The sequence below is a fragment of the Balaenoptera physalus genome, assembly GCF_965194825.1.
Source record: "Balaenoptera physalus genome assembly, chromosome: 5".
In the NCBI taxonomy this organism is placed as follows: domain Eukaryota; kingdom Metazoa; phylum Chordata; class Mammalia; order Artiodactyla; family Balaenopteridae; genus Balaenoptera; species Balaenoptera physalus.
In genome coordinates, this window is record NC_138884.1 from 84,388,074 (window position 1) to 84,406,374 (window position 18,301).

The 18,301-nt window shown below is 37.3% G+C and overlaps 1 protein-coding gene across 26 annotated transcripts in view; it reads right to left on the reverse strand.

Moving 5' to 3' along the window:
• Window positions 1-13,306: 13,306 nt before the first annotated feature.
• The window catches only part of LIMCH1 (LIM and calponin homology domains 1), a 347,828-nt gene continuing 342,833 nt past the window's right edge, over window positions 13,307-18,301 (reverse strand). For all 26 annotated transcript variants that reach the window (XM_082464141.1, XM_082464142.1, XM_082464140.1 and 23 more), the window contains one exon: window positions 13,307-16,230. In XM_082464141.1, coding sequence (XP_082320267.1) covers window positions 16,205-16,230 — 26 coding nt within the window. In that variant the 3' untranslated portion in view covers window positions 13,307-16,204. The remainder of the gene's footprint in view (window positions 16,231-18,301) is intronic.

Here is an 18,301-nt window from a genome sequence, read left to right on the forward strand (position 1 = left end):
AAAATGCTAGGTAGACCAGTTTCCTCAAATAGCTTATCATCTTCAAAGGTCTTCAAATAACTGCCTCTGGCTCTTGGTCCCATTTTAGGGAAATTTCTGCAAGAAACCTGGAGTAGCCACCAAAGGATATAGAGGCACACAAACAGGCAACGTCCCGCTATCTTGGAATACTTACTGGTGATCACCCTCAGTCTTTCTTGTTAGTGTCACCGTCTCTGGTCAAAGAGGTCCTTGCGTTCATTACAAAGCCCTTCTACTTTTAGCCTAATTTCAGGAGCCCTTTTGAATATTAGGCATTTATGCGAAGCCACCTCAAGTCCTTTCTGAAAGTACGTTGAATGCAAATAAACATTTCGTGTATCAGTTGTTTATTGAATTAAGATGCAGGCTATATTCCAAAGAGTGGTTTCTCTGGGTGCTGGAAATACGTTTGAGCTTTATTTTTTTAAGGTTTCTGATATTTGTTTTGCATTGAGAATATTATTTTGCAATAAGAAGTGACAGTATAATAATTAATAGGCCACAGAGGTAGAAGAGAACTTAATAATTATTTTGTCTAAGCCTGTCATTATACACCTGAGGAAGATGCCACTCACAGAAGACGTGATTTACTTGATTCCTGATGAGATATGCAAACATTAGCCACTCGTGAGGTTTTGTTCAGTATTTTCAATTAAATGTCAATGATAGCTCTATCCGCAAGAATAGAGGAGAACTTTGGCTTTCTGGACATACTGTTTTATCTTTTTCCTCCACCCCAAACATGACAAATTGGCTCATCACTAAAGATAAACATGTCTGGCATCAGTATTTGAACTTGGAGTATTCATGGTTCTATTGGAGCATTTGAATAAAAGTGTTTGAATGACTCCCTATATTAAAAATTAAAACTTTTGAGTTACATAATTGCTATTAGTTTAAAGCATGCTGGTGCTAGCAACGGTGGGCAGGTAAGGTTATTTTGAGGTTTTCTTCTTTTTAAGCACTTCCGATCTAATTTTAAAACTTTTTGGATCTTACAGGATCTTCTCTTATATAGCAGAGAATGTGTAGCTGTGATTATTCACTTAGCCCAGATCCATTCTATGGTTTAAAAAAAATGTTATTTGCTAACACATACCAGACTTCACACAGGCAAAAGGTAAACGCACAGGTCCAGTAACAAGATTTGCTGTGTTAAATGCAATTGGGTCTCAAATTTTAAGCAGTTAAATGTCTTAATTTGTCCTTTTCTTCCTACCATAATATAATGAGGATAAACTCTGACACACAGCAGCTCTGCAAAGAGAAGATTTCTCCTTGTTCATTGTTTGTCAAACCAATCTTCTCTCCTGAAATTTGATTTCCCAAGTGCCTTACAGTCTTTAAGCCAGGTGGCTGCAGTGAGTTCTCTTGGAACGTTCATAATCATCTGAAATAAAAGCACACCCTAGAAGCCAGAAACACTTAAGACAATCAAATGGGGTTAGTCACCAAGTAGAAGTAACTCTTTGAACCTCGTGCTAAGTCTGCCCTTTAGCCTACCCACCGACTCCAGCCCAGGTTGCTGAAGGGAATCACCTTGGCTCTGAAATAAATAGTACGAATATCCTCTGGATTAAGTACTTATGTGTCCTCTTATACACACAATTCATTTTTCTGGTGCTTGGTTCAAATACTGTCAGCTGGAAGTTTGCCTTGTGGCTTGAAGAAGGAAAACTGTAGTGTGCTTTCCAAAGGACCCTGTCTATAGAGGCCCCTCACCCCCAGGCTTCAAGATTTGAATATTAAATATTGTAATCTTTTTCCATAGCAATCAGTCTTCCATCTAGGAAAGGCCAACTGATGAGGTGATATGGCTTTTAGAAAATCAAAGAAATACAGTGTTAAATTTGTGGGGGATTTGGATTTGACTGTACCTGGACACTTCTTGTTTGTTTATTTGTTTGCTTTTTAACAGAATTGTGCTGGGACACGTATGTTTCCTTTTACTTTGTTAACCTGAGCAGTAACTGGACTTCATTGTGTATGTAGGCCCCTTATAAACAGGAGAGCTGCTGAACCCTGTGAATTAAGCCAACTTTCTAGAATTTTTATGAGATGATAGAAACTGCATTGACTTAAAAAGAGATATCAAACTTCTTCTACTTGTTTTTTTTCCCCCAAATGGGAAAGTCAGGAGATTGGTGTTGAAGAAGAGTAAATAAGAAGAAAGGCAAATCAATGATATTAAAATCAGGGAAGTTGTTACTAGGAAAAACTATGGAACCTATTAAATTTTGACCTTAAAATAAGCATCATAATAATTTTTTAAACCCCAAGTACTACCAGGGATAGAACTATAAGCACCTATGCTCATTTCAATGTGATTTTATTGCTATGTCACGGCCTAATATGTCTGCCTGTGTTAGGAAGCTTTCCATTCCAAGGGACAGAAAAATCAACTCACACTGGATTAAATAATAAAGGAGGAACTTCCCTAGTGGTCTAGTGGTTAAGAATCTGCCTTCCAATGCAGAGTACGCGGGTTCGATCCCCGATTGGGGAACTAACCACATACCGCGGGGCAACTAAGCCCACACGCCACAACTACTGAGCCTGCGTGCCTCAACTAGAGAGCCTGCGTGCCACAAACTACAGATCCCACACGATCTGGACCCCCGCGCCACAACTAGAGAGAAGCCTGCGCACCACAAAGAAGATCCCGCGTGCGGCAACTGAGACCCTACGCAGCCAAATAAATAAATAAATTTTAAAAAATAAATAAAGGAATTTACAGGTATTATGAAAATGCAGTGGTGTGAGTTCCAGAACTGGTTAGTCTAGAGCTCAGTAATGTCACTGTGGACTCTGTTTCTTCTGTTTTTATTTTTTCTCTACATCTGCCGTCTACAGTGTGGGCTTCACCCGGAGGCTGGGCCCTTTGATGTTAGAAGAGAGCTGTCAGTATAATTAGGTCCACATGCTTCCTCTTTTTTATCCAGAGAAAGATAGAGTCTTTCCTTAGCTCTCTAACAAAAATTCTGAGATTCCTGTTGATTGGACCTTTAATTGGTTTAAACCTAGGTCACTTTAACCAATATCTGTGGTGAAGGGGTGGGATTATCCTGATGGATTATAACAGTAAGACTTTACCCCTGAAGCTGATGGAGGGGTTCATCCCACCTAAAAACATGACTGCTGTAGAATAGATGTTGGGAAGGTGACAGATTTTCTATTCTATATACTCTGGGGAACAGTGAAGTCAAGGTTCCCCATCCTTGAATTGTCTTTTATGATAGGCAGTAAAGGATACAATGGTAAATTTAAAGCTATCAGAAACCTTGGTGTTTTTATTGAGCCCCATTTCTGAGAAGCTATTAGAGAAAGTAAGATTGCGAGGTTGCTCCTAAGAGTCTTCTCGCTTATGTTACTCACGCTTTCCTTCTATGAATCACATAGAAATATACTGATCACATACTGGTTCAAGTCAAAGAGTCAGAGAATTCTTCAGTTCTACGCCAAAGGATGAAGATCAATGACACTGAAACTGGGAACTACCACAAATGTTTTACCCAAACTACAAAAATGTTGTATTAAATGATTCATTAAAGCAAAAGATATTTCCTTACCTTATTTTTTTTCCCCTTTTTTACAAAGATAGACTAAGAAGTTAGACAAGGGCATGTTTATCCCATTCAAAAGATTACCCAAACAGAAGAAACGATGGTATATGTTGCATACTCTTGAATCACCAAACAATATCATCTTTGGGTCCAGAAGGGAATCTGGTTTAGCTGGTCAAATAGACAACCAATATCAGAAATTACAAGCATCCTTTTACCACCTTTCTGAAAGGCAGTACATTCTTAGTCTATCAGAATAGATTGTCTGATACGCTTTTTCTTTCTTTTTTTTTTTTTAAAAGGGTATAGTTTTTTACAATGTTGTGTTAGTTTCTACCGTACAGAGAAGTGAAGTAGAGTTCCTTGTGCTATACAGCAGTGATATGCTTTTTCAATACTGGGACTTCCCCGGCAGTCCAGTGGTTGGGATTCCACATCTCCACTGCAGGGGGCACAGGTTCGATCCCTGGTCAGGGACCTAGGATCCCACATGTTGTGTGGCACAGTGAAAAAAACAAAACAAAACAAAACAGAAAACCACAAAAGGTCAATACTAACTCATGTTAGTTGCCTAGTCTCCTGAATTCAGCTTAAGGTGTTTATACACTTTCTAAGATTTCAGCAGCCCTCTGGAATCTTTGCTCGTGGTGCAATGCTTGAGATCTTTGGATACTAGTTTTAGAGCTTTCCCTCCTGAGTGCTGGGAGAAGGTAGGAGAGAGAAAGACATGTTAGATATGGACATTATACTTTCCTTTAATATTCAGTCTCTTGACACCCTACAAAAGTTTTATTTGTCCTGCCCTGAGAAATGAGTACCTCAACCATATTCTTGACAGGGTTCCTAATGACAGCATTACTTTCCATTAGAAATTTCTTAGGAGAAAACCTTGAATAAAGAGTGCTAATGAATTACAGCCATTCCCACAGCTGCCTTGGTCCTTACCTCTCACGAGCCTCCACTTCCTACTTTCATAGTTCCAGATGTTTCCCATTTGTTTTTAATGTTGCCATTCTTGTAGTTGGGCATCACGAAATTTAAAATGGTCTAAGGATTAAAAAAAAAAATGTCTGTATACTATCAAGATACTTGTGTGATTTCCCAAATGTATTAATTGTTCAATCAGTACTTTCCAAAGTGCCAGAGAATGTTGAGAAGAGTGTGGAATAGTTTCTTGATGAAATATATTTAGGAAAATGTGGGTTTAACAAATTCAAATGGATTACTGCAGAATTGTTCAGGCCTTTAATATGCATTCTTTACCTCCAAGAAAAAGGATATCTGGTCCTTTCTACTCATGTTTGACCATGGAATCCTTTTCCTGAAGAACATTTCATATAACACATCTGAGGAACACACTTTGCAAAATGCTCATTTATGTCAAGTTACCATGTTTTCTGGGAGTCTGTTATCTGCTTGCCCTTTGTTGGCTTTTGTTATTAGATGTTCCTAGGATTCTATTCCATGACAAAATCCAGTAAGGAAAGCTTTGCCATTATTTTTCAAGGAGAAGTAGGATGGGAAAAGGCCCAAAATCTATTTTCTCAAGGAGAGCAGATCTGATTCAAAATCAGGAGCCTCTGATTCATCTTAATTGTTGTATTTCTGAGGGCAGAGGACATTTGCCATTAACTTCTAACAGGATCCTTTTTCCTATCTTAAAGTACATTCTGCTATGTAAATACAAGGTCATACTAAACTTGGAAAGTGCCAACGCAATGGTTTTAGGCAACTGACGTAAGTTTTATGGAAGCATTTTTTGTAACCCACTTTTAAGGATAGGGTGAATTCTCCACATGTAAACTGCAAATGGGGATGAGGATCTGGTGTCCGCTACAAGTTCATGTTCAGATCTGAGTATGCCCCAGGGGAACAGAACTCTAATTATCTGAGTTAAGGGGCTGCAGCTGAAAAGCTCACAGGCCACTCCCAGAGCAGCAATTGGTCACACGGTGATGGCCAGGCTTTGCCAAGACTCAATATCCAGATGAATTCTCTCTTTATTCAAGCCTAGACTACATTTCATTGTAGAATTTTGGTATTCAAATAAATTCTAATGAACTCTTATCTGGTGTGGATGGCTTTCTTTCTATATTTTCTACTGTTCTTACTTTTTCATGTTATAAAAGCGGTAATAGATGGCCAGTGTTGGCAAAACACACAGAAGCGTGCAGATAGGATAAAAATCATTCATAATCCCACAAATCAAAAATAACTGCTATTGATATTCTGGTTTATCTATTTCAATATTTTATTTCTTTTTGAGTTGTTACATAGTTCCTTTGTAGGATGCTTTGAGACTATTTCTGAACTCTTTGTGGCCCTAATGCCGTATGCTGGAACTTATTTTGGGGGCAGACTCTCTTTTCTCAGAAGAGCTGCACTCGTGAGACTGTCTAGCTATAGAGATACAAGTTCAGCAAGAGTTGTTTTTTTTTTCCTACTGTAGCCCTGAATATCGGTAGAGTAATTCCACTCCTACAGCTTGTACTGTATTCCTACTAACACATGGTAATCCCAATACTAATGGAAACTGCTAACATTTTCTATATGTTAGAATATGTCCTGTTTTAAATGCAGTATCCTATTTAGTCCTTACAATAACACTATGTGTTACATTCTATTATTATCCCCGTTGTGCAGGTGAGGAAACCAAGGCACGGAGAGGATAAACAACGTGCCCAAAGTCACAAGTATTAAGTGGTGGAGCTGGGGTTTGAACATTGCACCTCCAGAGTCTGTCTTCCTTCTTCAGACTGAGATGTTAACTGAGGTAAAGGCTGCCTTCACTGTGGGCTGAGTGTAGCCCTGAGAAATCATCGTGATATTAGCTGATTTGATTCTTATTCCTCTAGCATGTTGGAATACAATGGTGCACTCCAAGGGGCAGGGGTGGTGGGTGAGGGGAGGAGAGAGTGAGAGAACATGAAAAGGCAAAGTCTAGTTGAGACGAATGTGTCTCTGAACACGGCAGCAGGCCAGAGGCCGGGAGCTAGGGAGGAAGGAAGACATGGCTCCCTGTGAACAGGCGTGGCCAATGGATTTTAAGTGCAACGGTACATGAATTCCAATTTGATGTTTTTCTTTCTTGCCTCGTAATTTGGATGTGCTATTGTCAACTTTATTAAAGTTATTTAAGTTTATTAAACCACAGAAGTCCTCTCTTAGCTGGTCTCTGAAGAATAAAGGAGTGATGGCTTGTACTCATGTTTGGGGCTTAATTATAGAAGGAATGATGAAACGGGCAAAACTGCCAAAAGCAGCAGCCTGGGGCAGTAGTCAAGCATGGAAGGTGGAAAACAAAAACCAGGACATGCTGAAGATCACCATAAATAACTGCAGAGAGGACCAGACTTCTTATAGTCCTGTGGGATGGGGCATGGATTTATATTTGGATATTATGGGGAAGCTCAATCCTGTAGGCCTTGAAAACTGGGGACACTTGAGTGACATATACAATACAAAGCGTATGTTATATAATATATTTTACTTATAAAACTTGAATCATATTTAATTTGATACACGGCTTTTTATGTACCATTTTATTGTGGGTATTTTAATAATTTAAATTAAAATTTTTGAAAATGCTATTTTTCAATGGCAGAAATGTCATTATAAGGAAGTACCATAATATTCACAACTATTTCCCTATTGTTAGACATCTAGGATGTTTTCCAATTTTTTTGCCTATATTAATAGCAGTGTGAGATAAGAATGCCCATTACCATCACTTACTAGACATCTTAACAATAAAATAAGACATGAAAAAATGAGGACATAATTGGAAGGAGACGAAGTTTTTTTTGTAGATGATGATTACACAGAAAATCAAAGAGAAATGATAAACAATGTATTTATTAGAACTAATAAGAGTGTCCAGCAAAGTTGCTGTGCCCAAAATTAACATTTAAAAAAATCAGTGGTATTCTCGTATACTAACAATACCAATTAGAAAACTATAGTCTGTAAGTTCAATTTTGATTAAAATCCCAACAGGCATTTTACAGCTATTCCTAAAATTCATATGGAAGGGTAAAGGTCAAAAAAATGGCCAAGACAATTTTGAGAAAGGAGGAAATTTGCCCTTCCAGATATCAAGGCTTGATATATAGTAATTAAAACAATGTGATACTGGTGTAGGGATAGACAAATAGATCAAAGAGATGGAATAATTGCCCAGAAACAGACTCTCAGATATTGCAAGACAGTCTCTCACAGAAGTGACTTACAAATCAGCAGGAAAAGGATGAGGTATTTAATAAGTGGATCTGGGGAAACAGACTATCCAAAGGGGAAAAAAAAACATTAGATCTGTAGTTCACTTGATAAAGATCTAAATGTGAATTTCAAAACTTTAAAAAATTTTAAGAGAGTATGGAGCAGAATACCTTTATAGAATTGGAGTAGGGAAGGATTTCTTAAATGAGACTCTAGAAGCACAAAATTTACACAGATGTTCATATACTTACTATGTTAAAATTTAAAATTGTTGAAAGACAAAATAAAGTTTACAAGACAAACCACAGATTGAGAAGAAACATTTGCAATGTGTGTGACTGATAAAGGATATAGGATCTAGAATACTTACAAAATCCTTAAAAAGCAATAAAAACAAAAGAAAAGAAATTCAACAAAGAAATTTGTGAAGGAAATGAACAGGTAATTCAGGGAAGTGAAACTGGGCTGTCCAATAAAGATATGAAAATATGCCCAGCTTCATCAGTAGTCAGGAGGATGCAAATGAAGGCAATGAAATACCATTTCCTTTCCACCAGAGAGGTAAAAATTAACAAGCCTGACTTACCAAGTTTTGGGTGTGATGGGGGAAATAGGATCTTCCACACACTGTCAGGCTACTTGGAACAATCACCTTTGAAAGCAGTTTGGCAATATCTGGTAAGGCTGAAGGTACTCATAACAAAACAGAACTTATGAGTGGATGATAAAAGATAAAAAGACAGTCAAGTTGATACTTCCCGTGTGCCCTCCCTGACAACATTCGCTTCCTTCAACCACAAATCCTGAATTTTGTTTATATTATTTCTTTGCTTTGCTTTGCTCTTTTACCACATATTATGGTACCCACAGAGACTATAATGCTTAGTTTTCTACTGCCTTTGGACTTCATATCAATGGGTATCATACTGTATGTAATCTCTGGTGTCTTGCTATTTTAACCTAATGTTATGTTTTCCGAGATTCGTCCAAGTGTATGTGTGCACTCAGTGCCTCACTCATTTTTCCCTGCTAAAGCGGAGTACTGTAATTTATATAAAGCAGCGCTGTGAGGGACATCCTTGAACCTGTCCCATGGACATCTGTGAGAGTTTCTTGAGCTTCTCTAGAGTTTAGGCTAAGGTGTTTATGTTCTAGAAGTAGAAATTGCTCCATCAAGGGGTATGAGCTTCATCAGCTTCACTAGATAATGCACAGTTGTTTACCAATATACATTCTCATCAGCAATGTGTGAGTTCCCATTCTCCACATCCTCACTGACGCTTGATATCATCAAAGTTTAAGTTTTTATCAATCTCATGGGTATACGATGGCGTTTCATAATGTTTTTAATTTGCATTTCATTCCTAATAAAATTGAATATATATATATATTTTTTGTTATTCATGTTTTCTGTGAAGTGCCTTTTCATGTCTTTTGTCCATTTTTCTATTGACCTGTTCTTATTGATATTTTGCAGTTCTTTATATAGTTTGTATGCTAATTCTTTGTTGGATGTATGTGTGACAGATAACTTCTCTTGGTTTATAGCTTTTTAAAAAACTTTCTTTTTGCTATATAGAAGTTTTAAAATTCTTAATATACTTGAGGACTTTCTGTTTTTTTACGGGTAGAGATAGCCTTATCTTACTTTTAAAATTTGCATTTCTTTGATCACAAGTAAGGCTGAACTTTTTTTCATGTTTATTGGCCATTTATATTTATTTTTTGTCAGCTTTTTTATGTCCTTTTGCTCATTTTCTGTTGATTTGTAAAGGACTTCATATGTGAAGGATATTAACCCTTTGTCATATTTGTTGGGAATATTTCCCCTAGTTTCTTTTAAATTTTGCTTAAAATTCTCTTTATTGAGTATGTTTTTAAGCATATTTAAATCCTAATTCTTCCTTTTCCTGTTTGTGTTTGTTTTTCACACTTGACAAAAATTAACTCATCTGGAATTAATTTTGTGATGAAGAGATGACATTAATCAACTGTCCCTCCTTTATCCACTGATTTGTGTTATCATTATTAAGCACTAACATTTTTATGTTTACTTGGGTCTGTTTCTGGGCCATATACTTTGTTGTGTTAATTATAATTAGTTTATCCATTCTTGCCCAAGATACCTACTTTGTTTATTGTTCTCTTTCTAGTAAAGTATACCATTTGGTAAGGCAAATTCCTTTGCTCTTTTCAAACTTTCTTGGATCATCTCAGAATAGGCATTCTCCATTTCTCTAATCAAATATTTCACTTGTTTCCCAGAGTGTTAGCATATAAACAAGACGCAGCTTCTCAATTTTCAAAGTGTGAGAAAACGAGAAATACTTTCATCATAACTTTTCATGAATTCAGGAGGAACTGTTGAATGTTCCAAGGTCAGAGCTTGGGACAGTAATTAATGCTGTACCATTGAGAGTGAGGGTGTAACACTTGACACGATGTTTGACAGGGGCTTCCTATAGTTATACTTCAGTCAGTTTCAGCCAAGGTATTTTCTTTTCTTCTTCTTTTTTTTTTGCCCGTGCCCCAAGCACGGCTTGCAGGGATCTTAATTCCCCGGCCAGGGATCGAACCCGGGCCCACAGCAATGAAAGTGCCACATTCTAACCACTGGACTGTCGGGGAACTCCCCAGCCAAGGTATTTTCTAAACCAACAGGGCCTGTTATGATTATTCTCTCTCTCCGTGATGGACAATGAAGAAAACAGGCTTTCATGGACAATGTCATTATTCCTGCTGCAAAAATGAAACGCCTTGATTCCGGTATGAATGAATTCGTTTGTGGTGAAATGATACTGTACTATAGACATCAATGAGCTGGACCCTCAGTGTCTTCTCCCCAACAGAGTGGTTCGAGAGAGGCCTTTCCTTTGTTCAGGCCTTGGCTGTTGAGTTTGAGAAAGTGGAGGACCCGTTTAGCAACACAAAAGTTGGGTTATCTATCAGGCAGGACTGGTATTCCCCAGTTCTGGAGAGCAGACTTGGGGTTGGGCGGGGAAGGCTTTGCAGGCGGTGTGTGTCGGGAGAGAGGTCCCTGCGGCTCTGGCCAGAGGTGTGGATGGTGTGAAGACACTCCTCGGCCTCCTCTCCAGCAAACACCAAAGTGTCCAAGGTCACGCCAAAGGGGTAAAAATGGGATACTAAATCTGAGTATTTTCTAAGTGTAAGTTTACTATAAAAAGAGTGTTCTAGTCTCCGTTTGAGTGCAGATTAAATCCTGCGAAGTCCAGCTATGCTCAGGGGTCCCCCTAGTTGGTCTCATGTGGGGTCCCAGACACGAGGACCAGGCACAGCTGAATATGAGCTTCACCTAATCCCTCCTGCCTGGAGCCAGTTGAAATACACAATTACGTAAAATTTTACACTCATTCAGAATAAGTCACTTATTCCTCTTCTACCTCTATTCCTCATCTATAAAATGCGGAGGCACACATTTATCTTCTCATGTGCCAGAAATGCTTTTTGACAAATAAAACAATGCTTGCAAAAGTACAGTTGATAAAATGGTGCTAAACAAGTTCAGAAAAAATTCTGCCTTGTATATTTAGACACTTTTCTGTCCTTTTGAGTCATTCAGAAGAAAGAAGGAAGGGGAAAGGCATGGTTCTGCAAAATGCTGAACATGGGTGCTTGTAAAAGAGCAATTTTTGATGACAATACACAAATAAGGCTGAAAAGTGGCATGAATTGTAGCGATACCACCTGCTGATTAACGGCTTTATCAGCTTCTTTCTCTGAATGACCCAAGACACTCCAAAAGCAAAAATTTGGATGGCAAATCTCGACGTACTTGTCAAATGAAAGGACTCACAGCAAGTTAGTAGCAGCTGATAGAAAAGATAGTTACAGGTTGTGGCCTGAGAACAAAATTGGACTTGTGGGTATATTTTGTGGAGCCTCACAATTTTGGTTGGCACTGTGCTGGAAAATGCTTTGAATTGTCAATATTTAAAAAGCTGGGGATTTCGTATGAAAACAATTGGTTAGAGCTGGGTAGCTGCCTCCTTCTTTAGACAGGACTGCTTTTTTTTTTTTTTTTCTTTGCTGTGCACCAGTGCCAATGTTCATTATTATTATTTAAAATTTTATTGAAGTATAGTTGATTTACAGTATTGTGTTAATTTCTGGTGTACAGCAAAGTGACTCAGTTATACATATTCTTTTTCATATTCTTTTCCATTACGGTTCATCACAGGATATTGAATATGGTTCCCTGTGCTACCCAGTAGGACCTTGTTGTTTATCCATCCTATATATACTAGTTTGCATCTGCTAATCCCAAACTCCCAATCCTTCCCTCTCCCTCCCCTCCTCCCCCTTGGCAACCACAAGTCTGTTCTCTACGTCTGTGAATCTGTTTCTGTTTCGTAGATATGTCCATTTGTTAGACAAAACTGTTCTTTTTTCAGTTTGCCATAGTCTATACCACTCTCTTAATACTGTCCTCTTCTGGTTCTCATTTACAATACCTAGCTGGTCCCTCCAGTCATTTGAGTTTGTAACCCCTGACCTAGATAATGCCAAAGGATGGAGAGAGATCCTTTGTGGTCCAGATTCAGACCTTAAAAAGGAGTCCTTAGGTCTTGAAGAAAGTCAATGGAAAAAAGCTAGTTCAACATTATCCCAGGTAAAATGTTCTTCTTTTAATAAAGACATTCTTCATAGATCACGTTAGAATAACAATCTTTTCTTTGTTTTGAAATGCATTGTAGTTGAATAAACTTTCACTTAACAATGGATATATTAAACTACTCCAATAGTTGCTAAAATTCTCTTACAAAAGGCAAAGAATTCGCTTTTATATGGAAACAGCAGCAACTACTAACTGCATACCAAACTTTGCAAAAAAGAAGCAGAATACAACTTGCAATAGCAATTAGAATATTGCGTCTTAAAATGATGGAAACTTTCAAGGAATTTGATTGCTATTGGGACCGCCTACAAATTTGAGACACAGTGCCAGGCAAGATACATGTGTATTTTGCTGATACAGTATCAGCAGGATGCCACCTTTTCCAAGGATATTCCCAGATTCAACAATGGAGAGAAAGGTCCTCAGTGAACAGACTGTATGTATACAGTGAGAGGGAGCATTGGGTCAGCACTGGAAAAAGTGGCAGAATACAGCGGCTTTAAAGGGTTTGACATGGTTTTCTCTAGCCAGTACTGGAAGTAAACCATCATTTGGTTGTTTTAGACAATTTCCTCTGGTATTTGCATGGTCTCTCCTGGTTATTGTGAGTCTCATCTCAAGGAGTTTGAATCCTTCAGTGGCAGGCAATTCCTTGGTGACTCCTACAATCAGCTGGTAAGTTTGATTTGCCTTAAATAGCTGACCTCAAGATGCATCAATATACATATGCAAATATGCATCATTGCCATCAACTGACCCTGTAACTCTGGACCAAAAGCTGCAAGAGAGAGAAAGCCTGATTCTCTCTTCCCCAAGTAAGAAAACTGGCTCCCCCGACCCCTCAAAAAAAAATCAATGAAATACAAAGTTGATTTGAGTATTTTATTTATAAATGTACATTTACTATAAAAGCTGTTGCATTTTAGACAACTTTTTTATGTTTATTGTTTACTATTTCTCAGAGGCATTTTAGAATAAATATTTTAAATGAAGGTTAGTGTAACTGATGTAGAACATTGGCCTACCCAGAACAGTAACATCTTTTGGACGGACTCACATATGAGGTGGATCATTTCAGCCTGTTAAGTCTTACACTGTGTATAGATAACTATAATATGTATTGCATTAGTAACACTACACAGAAAGAATGAACACATGTCATGAAAGTTTGCAAGTGAAAAACAAAGAGTTACCCATTTTTTTCCTTAAGAAAGAGAAGGGACAAGCTTTTGAAGTATAAGGAAAAAAAAAAAAAAAAAAGATATACTTCCTCAGGAACAATAAATCACTCACTTGCCTCATCTGTTTTTTAAACAAACACATTTACATTGTAGCTCAACAGAGCAGAGCACTTTTTTTTTTCCCTGGGATCTCAAAGATTATTTGAAAAGAAATAGATCATACTCATTATGCTGCATTGGAAAAAACAAGATCTAGTCTGCCCGAGCTGCCATGTAACAGACTCCAAATGAAATATAAATCAAATATAAATAGAAACAGTTGGCAATTAGAATTTAGAAAATGTTGGAGATTATTCTGTGCTGGTGACTATTGTTCATTATGGAAAAGCACATTTCGCAGTTGGAGAATGGGGCTTTATTTTTCTTGACTTGATTCTAGCTTCAATACATGTACAATGAGGCTCACTAAGAAATATGTATAAATGAGTTTGTGAAACCAGAAGAGAATGTGCAATATTCACATAATCCTTACATAACAGATGGAGTTCCACATGTAAAAAGTATTCTATAAAAATCGGTTATGAATAATCATATTGTACATGTTTGTGCATTACTGGTGGTAAAGTACTCTGCTAATATCATGCAAAGTGTAAACATCCACATTATCAAAATATTTAATAAAACATGCAGGTGGTTAATCAAAATATTGGACTTAATCTGTACATTTTCAAAACTTTCTTTTTTTAAATTTTTCTATTTTTCTTTTTCTTTTTAAAAATTTTTTTCCCCCTGTAAAACAGCGAACACCTCCATGAGAAGTCTTGAGAACTTGGAGGTGACTTCATCTCTCTTCAATGTACTGCATCCTTAATTCATCACGGACTATGTGCAACAGCTTTGCATTTTCTAAGGCACAATTTTAAATGAAATGATGTGTAAATTTCAATCTAACAACAGCTTATCCAAATGACAAAATGGTCAAAATACCTCCAGTGGCCGAGGAAATTTCTGTACTTACATGGAACCCGCATGCAGAGAACCGTCTAGCATGTAAATAAATAATTGCTAGTCATACTCAATAAGACACAGAAAAAAAATTATTGCTTACATAACAGAAAAACATCTACTTGATTTCCTTTTACGACTACATTAACCTATTAGGAGTATATCCAGAGTCTACATTCACAAAATGTCATCTGTCATCATCACTTATTTGCCATCATTTTAAGGCAGAATAAATAGTCCCCCTTTCCCCAGTCTTAAAGAAAACAGCCTGGAGATCTAAAATGTGATGCTTTTTAGTAACTTGATTCCTTTCTTGGCCAGATGAAACTCATCACACAGGGCAAAAAATAAACCAGCTCTCCACAAGAGTTTCTCGCTAAACTTCTCCATGAGCAAGGTCCAGAATTCTTGGTAGCAAAGAGAGTTGGTGATGTAGGGCGTGAGGAGAGCGGGTAGGTATCCAGGAGGGTGGACAGGGCATGATGTGAACAGTAGGTTCTTGTTGATCACATGCTAGTGGCTTCTCACATCATATGTCATTCAGATTCTATTAAGATGGACTTAATGCTTTACTTTAGCCACTTGGGCTTCAGACCCCCAAGGAGAACTTGCAGGCAAGGGTGAGCAGTGGTCACACCTAATGATGGGCTGATCTCAATAAGAGCTTCCATATGTCCCATACTGAGCCTCTTATTGAATCTAGAGCCTGAAGAGAAGTAAGCAACAAAGCCCTCCTGGCTATCATTGACCCACCACTCTTTGGAAGATTAAACTTCTCACAGATTTTGGTAATAACTTTGGAAATGATGACTGAATTATGTCCCTCTGGTTTCTTCCTACCCTTGGGCAATGTCCCAGAGTGTAAGCCTAGCCTGTATAGCAAGGGTTCTCTCTACTTGATGGGTCAGCCTACAGCAATGGCGTAACTTCCAAAGGACACAGAATCTAACACTAACGGTGCAATAATTTATTGGTATGACTTCCACCTCAAAAAGTAAGTAACACAAATGTTTCAGGATTACAGTATATATTATCAGACTAGCATCTTTGCATTAAAAACAAGTTATAGCTCAGAGCTAGATGGTGTGATTTTTAGTTTCTGAAATGCATTAATTGTATGCTCCTGTCTCAGAAGACCACATGTCTCAAATTGGCATGTCCTGCATTGTCTGCAGCTCAATTCTGTAAACATAAAGTGTTTAATTCCTAGAAATGCTAAAAAAAAAAAAAACAGGTTTATTGCATCATTTATCTCATTAACTCCCAAAGAAGAGAATAACACATTTTAAACTGTAAGCCTGTTTGACCATGCTAAGACCATTTTTTGGAACTATTCAGGATCATTACAATTCAATATTCTTTTGTATATACTGTGCAAATGCCAAAAAAAAAAAAAAAAAAAGGAAAGCAGGAAAAACACAAACACTGTGCTACAAAAGAACAGATACCATCTTTTAGAATAGCCTTTCAGAAATTAGATGAATGCTGAGGAGCCCCTGCACTTAGGGTTTTGTTAAACGATTGCCAGGGGACACCCTCAGTAAGGAAATGGTGAGTGATCTGGAAGCTCGAAAACCACGTCACAATGTTGTGGGTTGGCCAGCACCTGGGACAAAGAACACAGAGCAACATTTGGTTAAAGTAGTCAACCATTCTGGCTTCAGATGTTTAAACATTTCCAAAATTAGCACTGCCCTTTGCCAAAGTCTCTTCCCTCTAGGGAGTGGAAACTTGTCCCACTATGCTACTCGAAGTGTGGTCCGGGGACCAGCCATATTGGCATCACCTGGAGCTTGTTAGAAATGCAGACTTTTGAGCCCCATCTCAGAACTGAACAAGGTGATTCATATGCCCTGTCAAGTTTGGTTGAAGTCCTCTGGATTCCACCCTAAACCAAATGATCTCCACCAAGTTTTCTACCTTGTCTTCTGGGGCAAATAAGCAAGAAAATAATCTCTCTTCTTTCAGTTTCTCTAGGTTGTGGTTTCTCTAAGAATAAATACATTGCAAGAGGAGGAATTTGACATATGCTCTAGATATAAGGATTGCTAGATTTAGCAAATAAAATACAGAACACCCAATAAAATTTGAATTTTAGATAAACAACAGATACATTTTTTAGTATATATCCCATGGAATATTTGGGATACACTTGTGCTACATCCTGAGCAGGTTATGTTTGGAACAAGCATACTAAAAAAAATTCACTGTTATCTGAAATTCAAAAACATTTAACTGGGCATCTTGTATTTTATCTGGCAAACCTATCTAGGAAGGATGGTTTGGGTCCCATATTTCCTGCTGAAACCTTCACAAAGTTTCTCCTTCATTTTAGGCACTAGCGTTGTGATGAGACAATCGCAACATTGGAAAAGACCCAAGGGATTTTGCGTTAAATGCATCTCACAAGAGTGAATGATGGAACAGACACAAAGACATGGTCATCTAACACCCAAGCACAAATGGCACCAGTTAAACATGTGACGGCTTGATCCATGACAGGTAATTTGTTTTGCACTTCTATTCCCATTTACATACGAACTTAAAAACGGTTTACATTGCTTTTAGGAATTGCATTTTAACATGCTGTTATGCACTTTTTCCCCTCCAAGAGAAAAATTTCATTTAAACGTGGCTACTTACTTAAAGAAAATAGGCTTATATATTCAGGTTTTATTATTCTACACAATGAAATTATTTTGTTTCACTTAGAATGCTTATGATGTAAACCACCCCTCACATCTATCCATCTCCCCTCTTCTCAACTTAGATCAAAAGAAAAAAAAAAAAGAAAAAAAATTTTAGCCATTTTCCCCATTCTGACTCTTTTAATGCATTTGGGGTATATTCAACCAATTCAAGTGTATTTCTCTAGCCAATTATTAGCCTTTCTGCCTATTCACTCTGAAGATATAGTTTTTCCTTATGACACCAAGAAAAATGAGCGGTACTCTCAGATGTACTGGTCATTCTCCCTGTCATGTGTTGACTTAATTAAAGTTTAGCCTAAAATGATATTAACATCTATCTGGAAAAATAAACGTGAGAGTTAGGAAAACTTGGAAAAAATAATTGGAGAGAAGGTAGCCATTCTCTGTTTCAATATTGAAACATAATATGAAGCTATAATAATTAAAACTGATACTAGAGAATAAATAGGTTAATAAAACATAATAAAGTATCCAGAAAAAGACCCAAATATATATGGGAACTTAGTTTAAGAGAAAGCTGGTATTTCAAATTAACAAGAAAAAATGGGATTATTCATTAAGTTATAGTCATACAATTGGCTAATTGGAAAAAACAATAAAGCTAGTATCTATCTTATTTCTTGTCCCCAAATACATTTCTGATTATCACATGTTTACATGCCAAAAAGAAAACAGAAAATAATTCTAGGAGAAATCTCAGCTAAATTTATTTATGCCCTTGGAATAGTGAGAGTTTTTCTAAGTAGGACACAAAACCCAGAATCCAAAAAGGAAAAGAAGAGATATGTTTAACTATTTAAAATGAAAATCTTTTCTATGAAAAAAAATCACAAAGTAGAAAGACCAGTGATAACTGCCCAAAGCAGCAAATATAAAATAAAGGGAAAATTTATTTAATTTACAAAGAACTTGTAAAAATCAACTGCCAATAGAACAATGGGCAAAAGATAAAGAAATATAAACGTC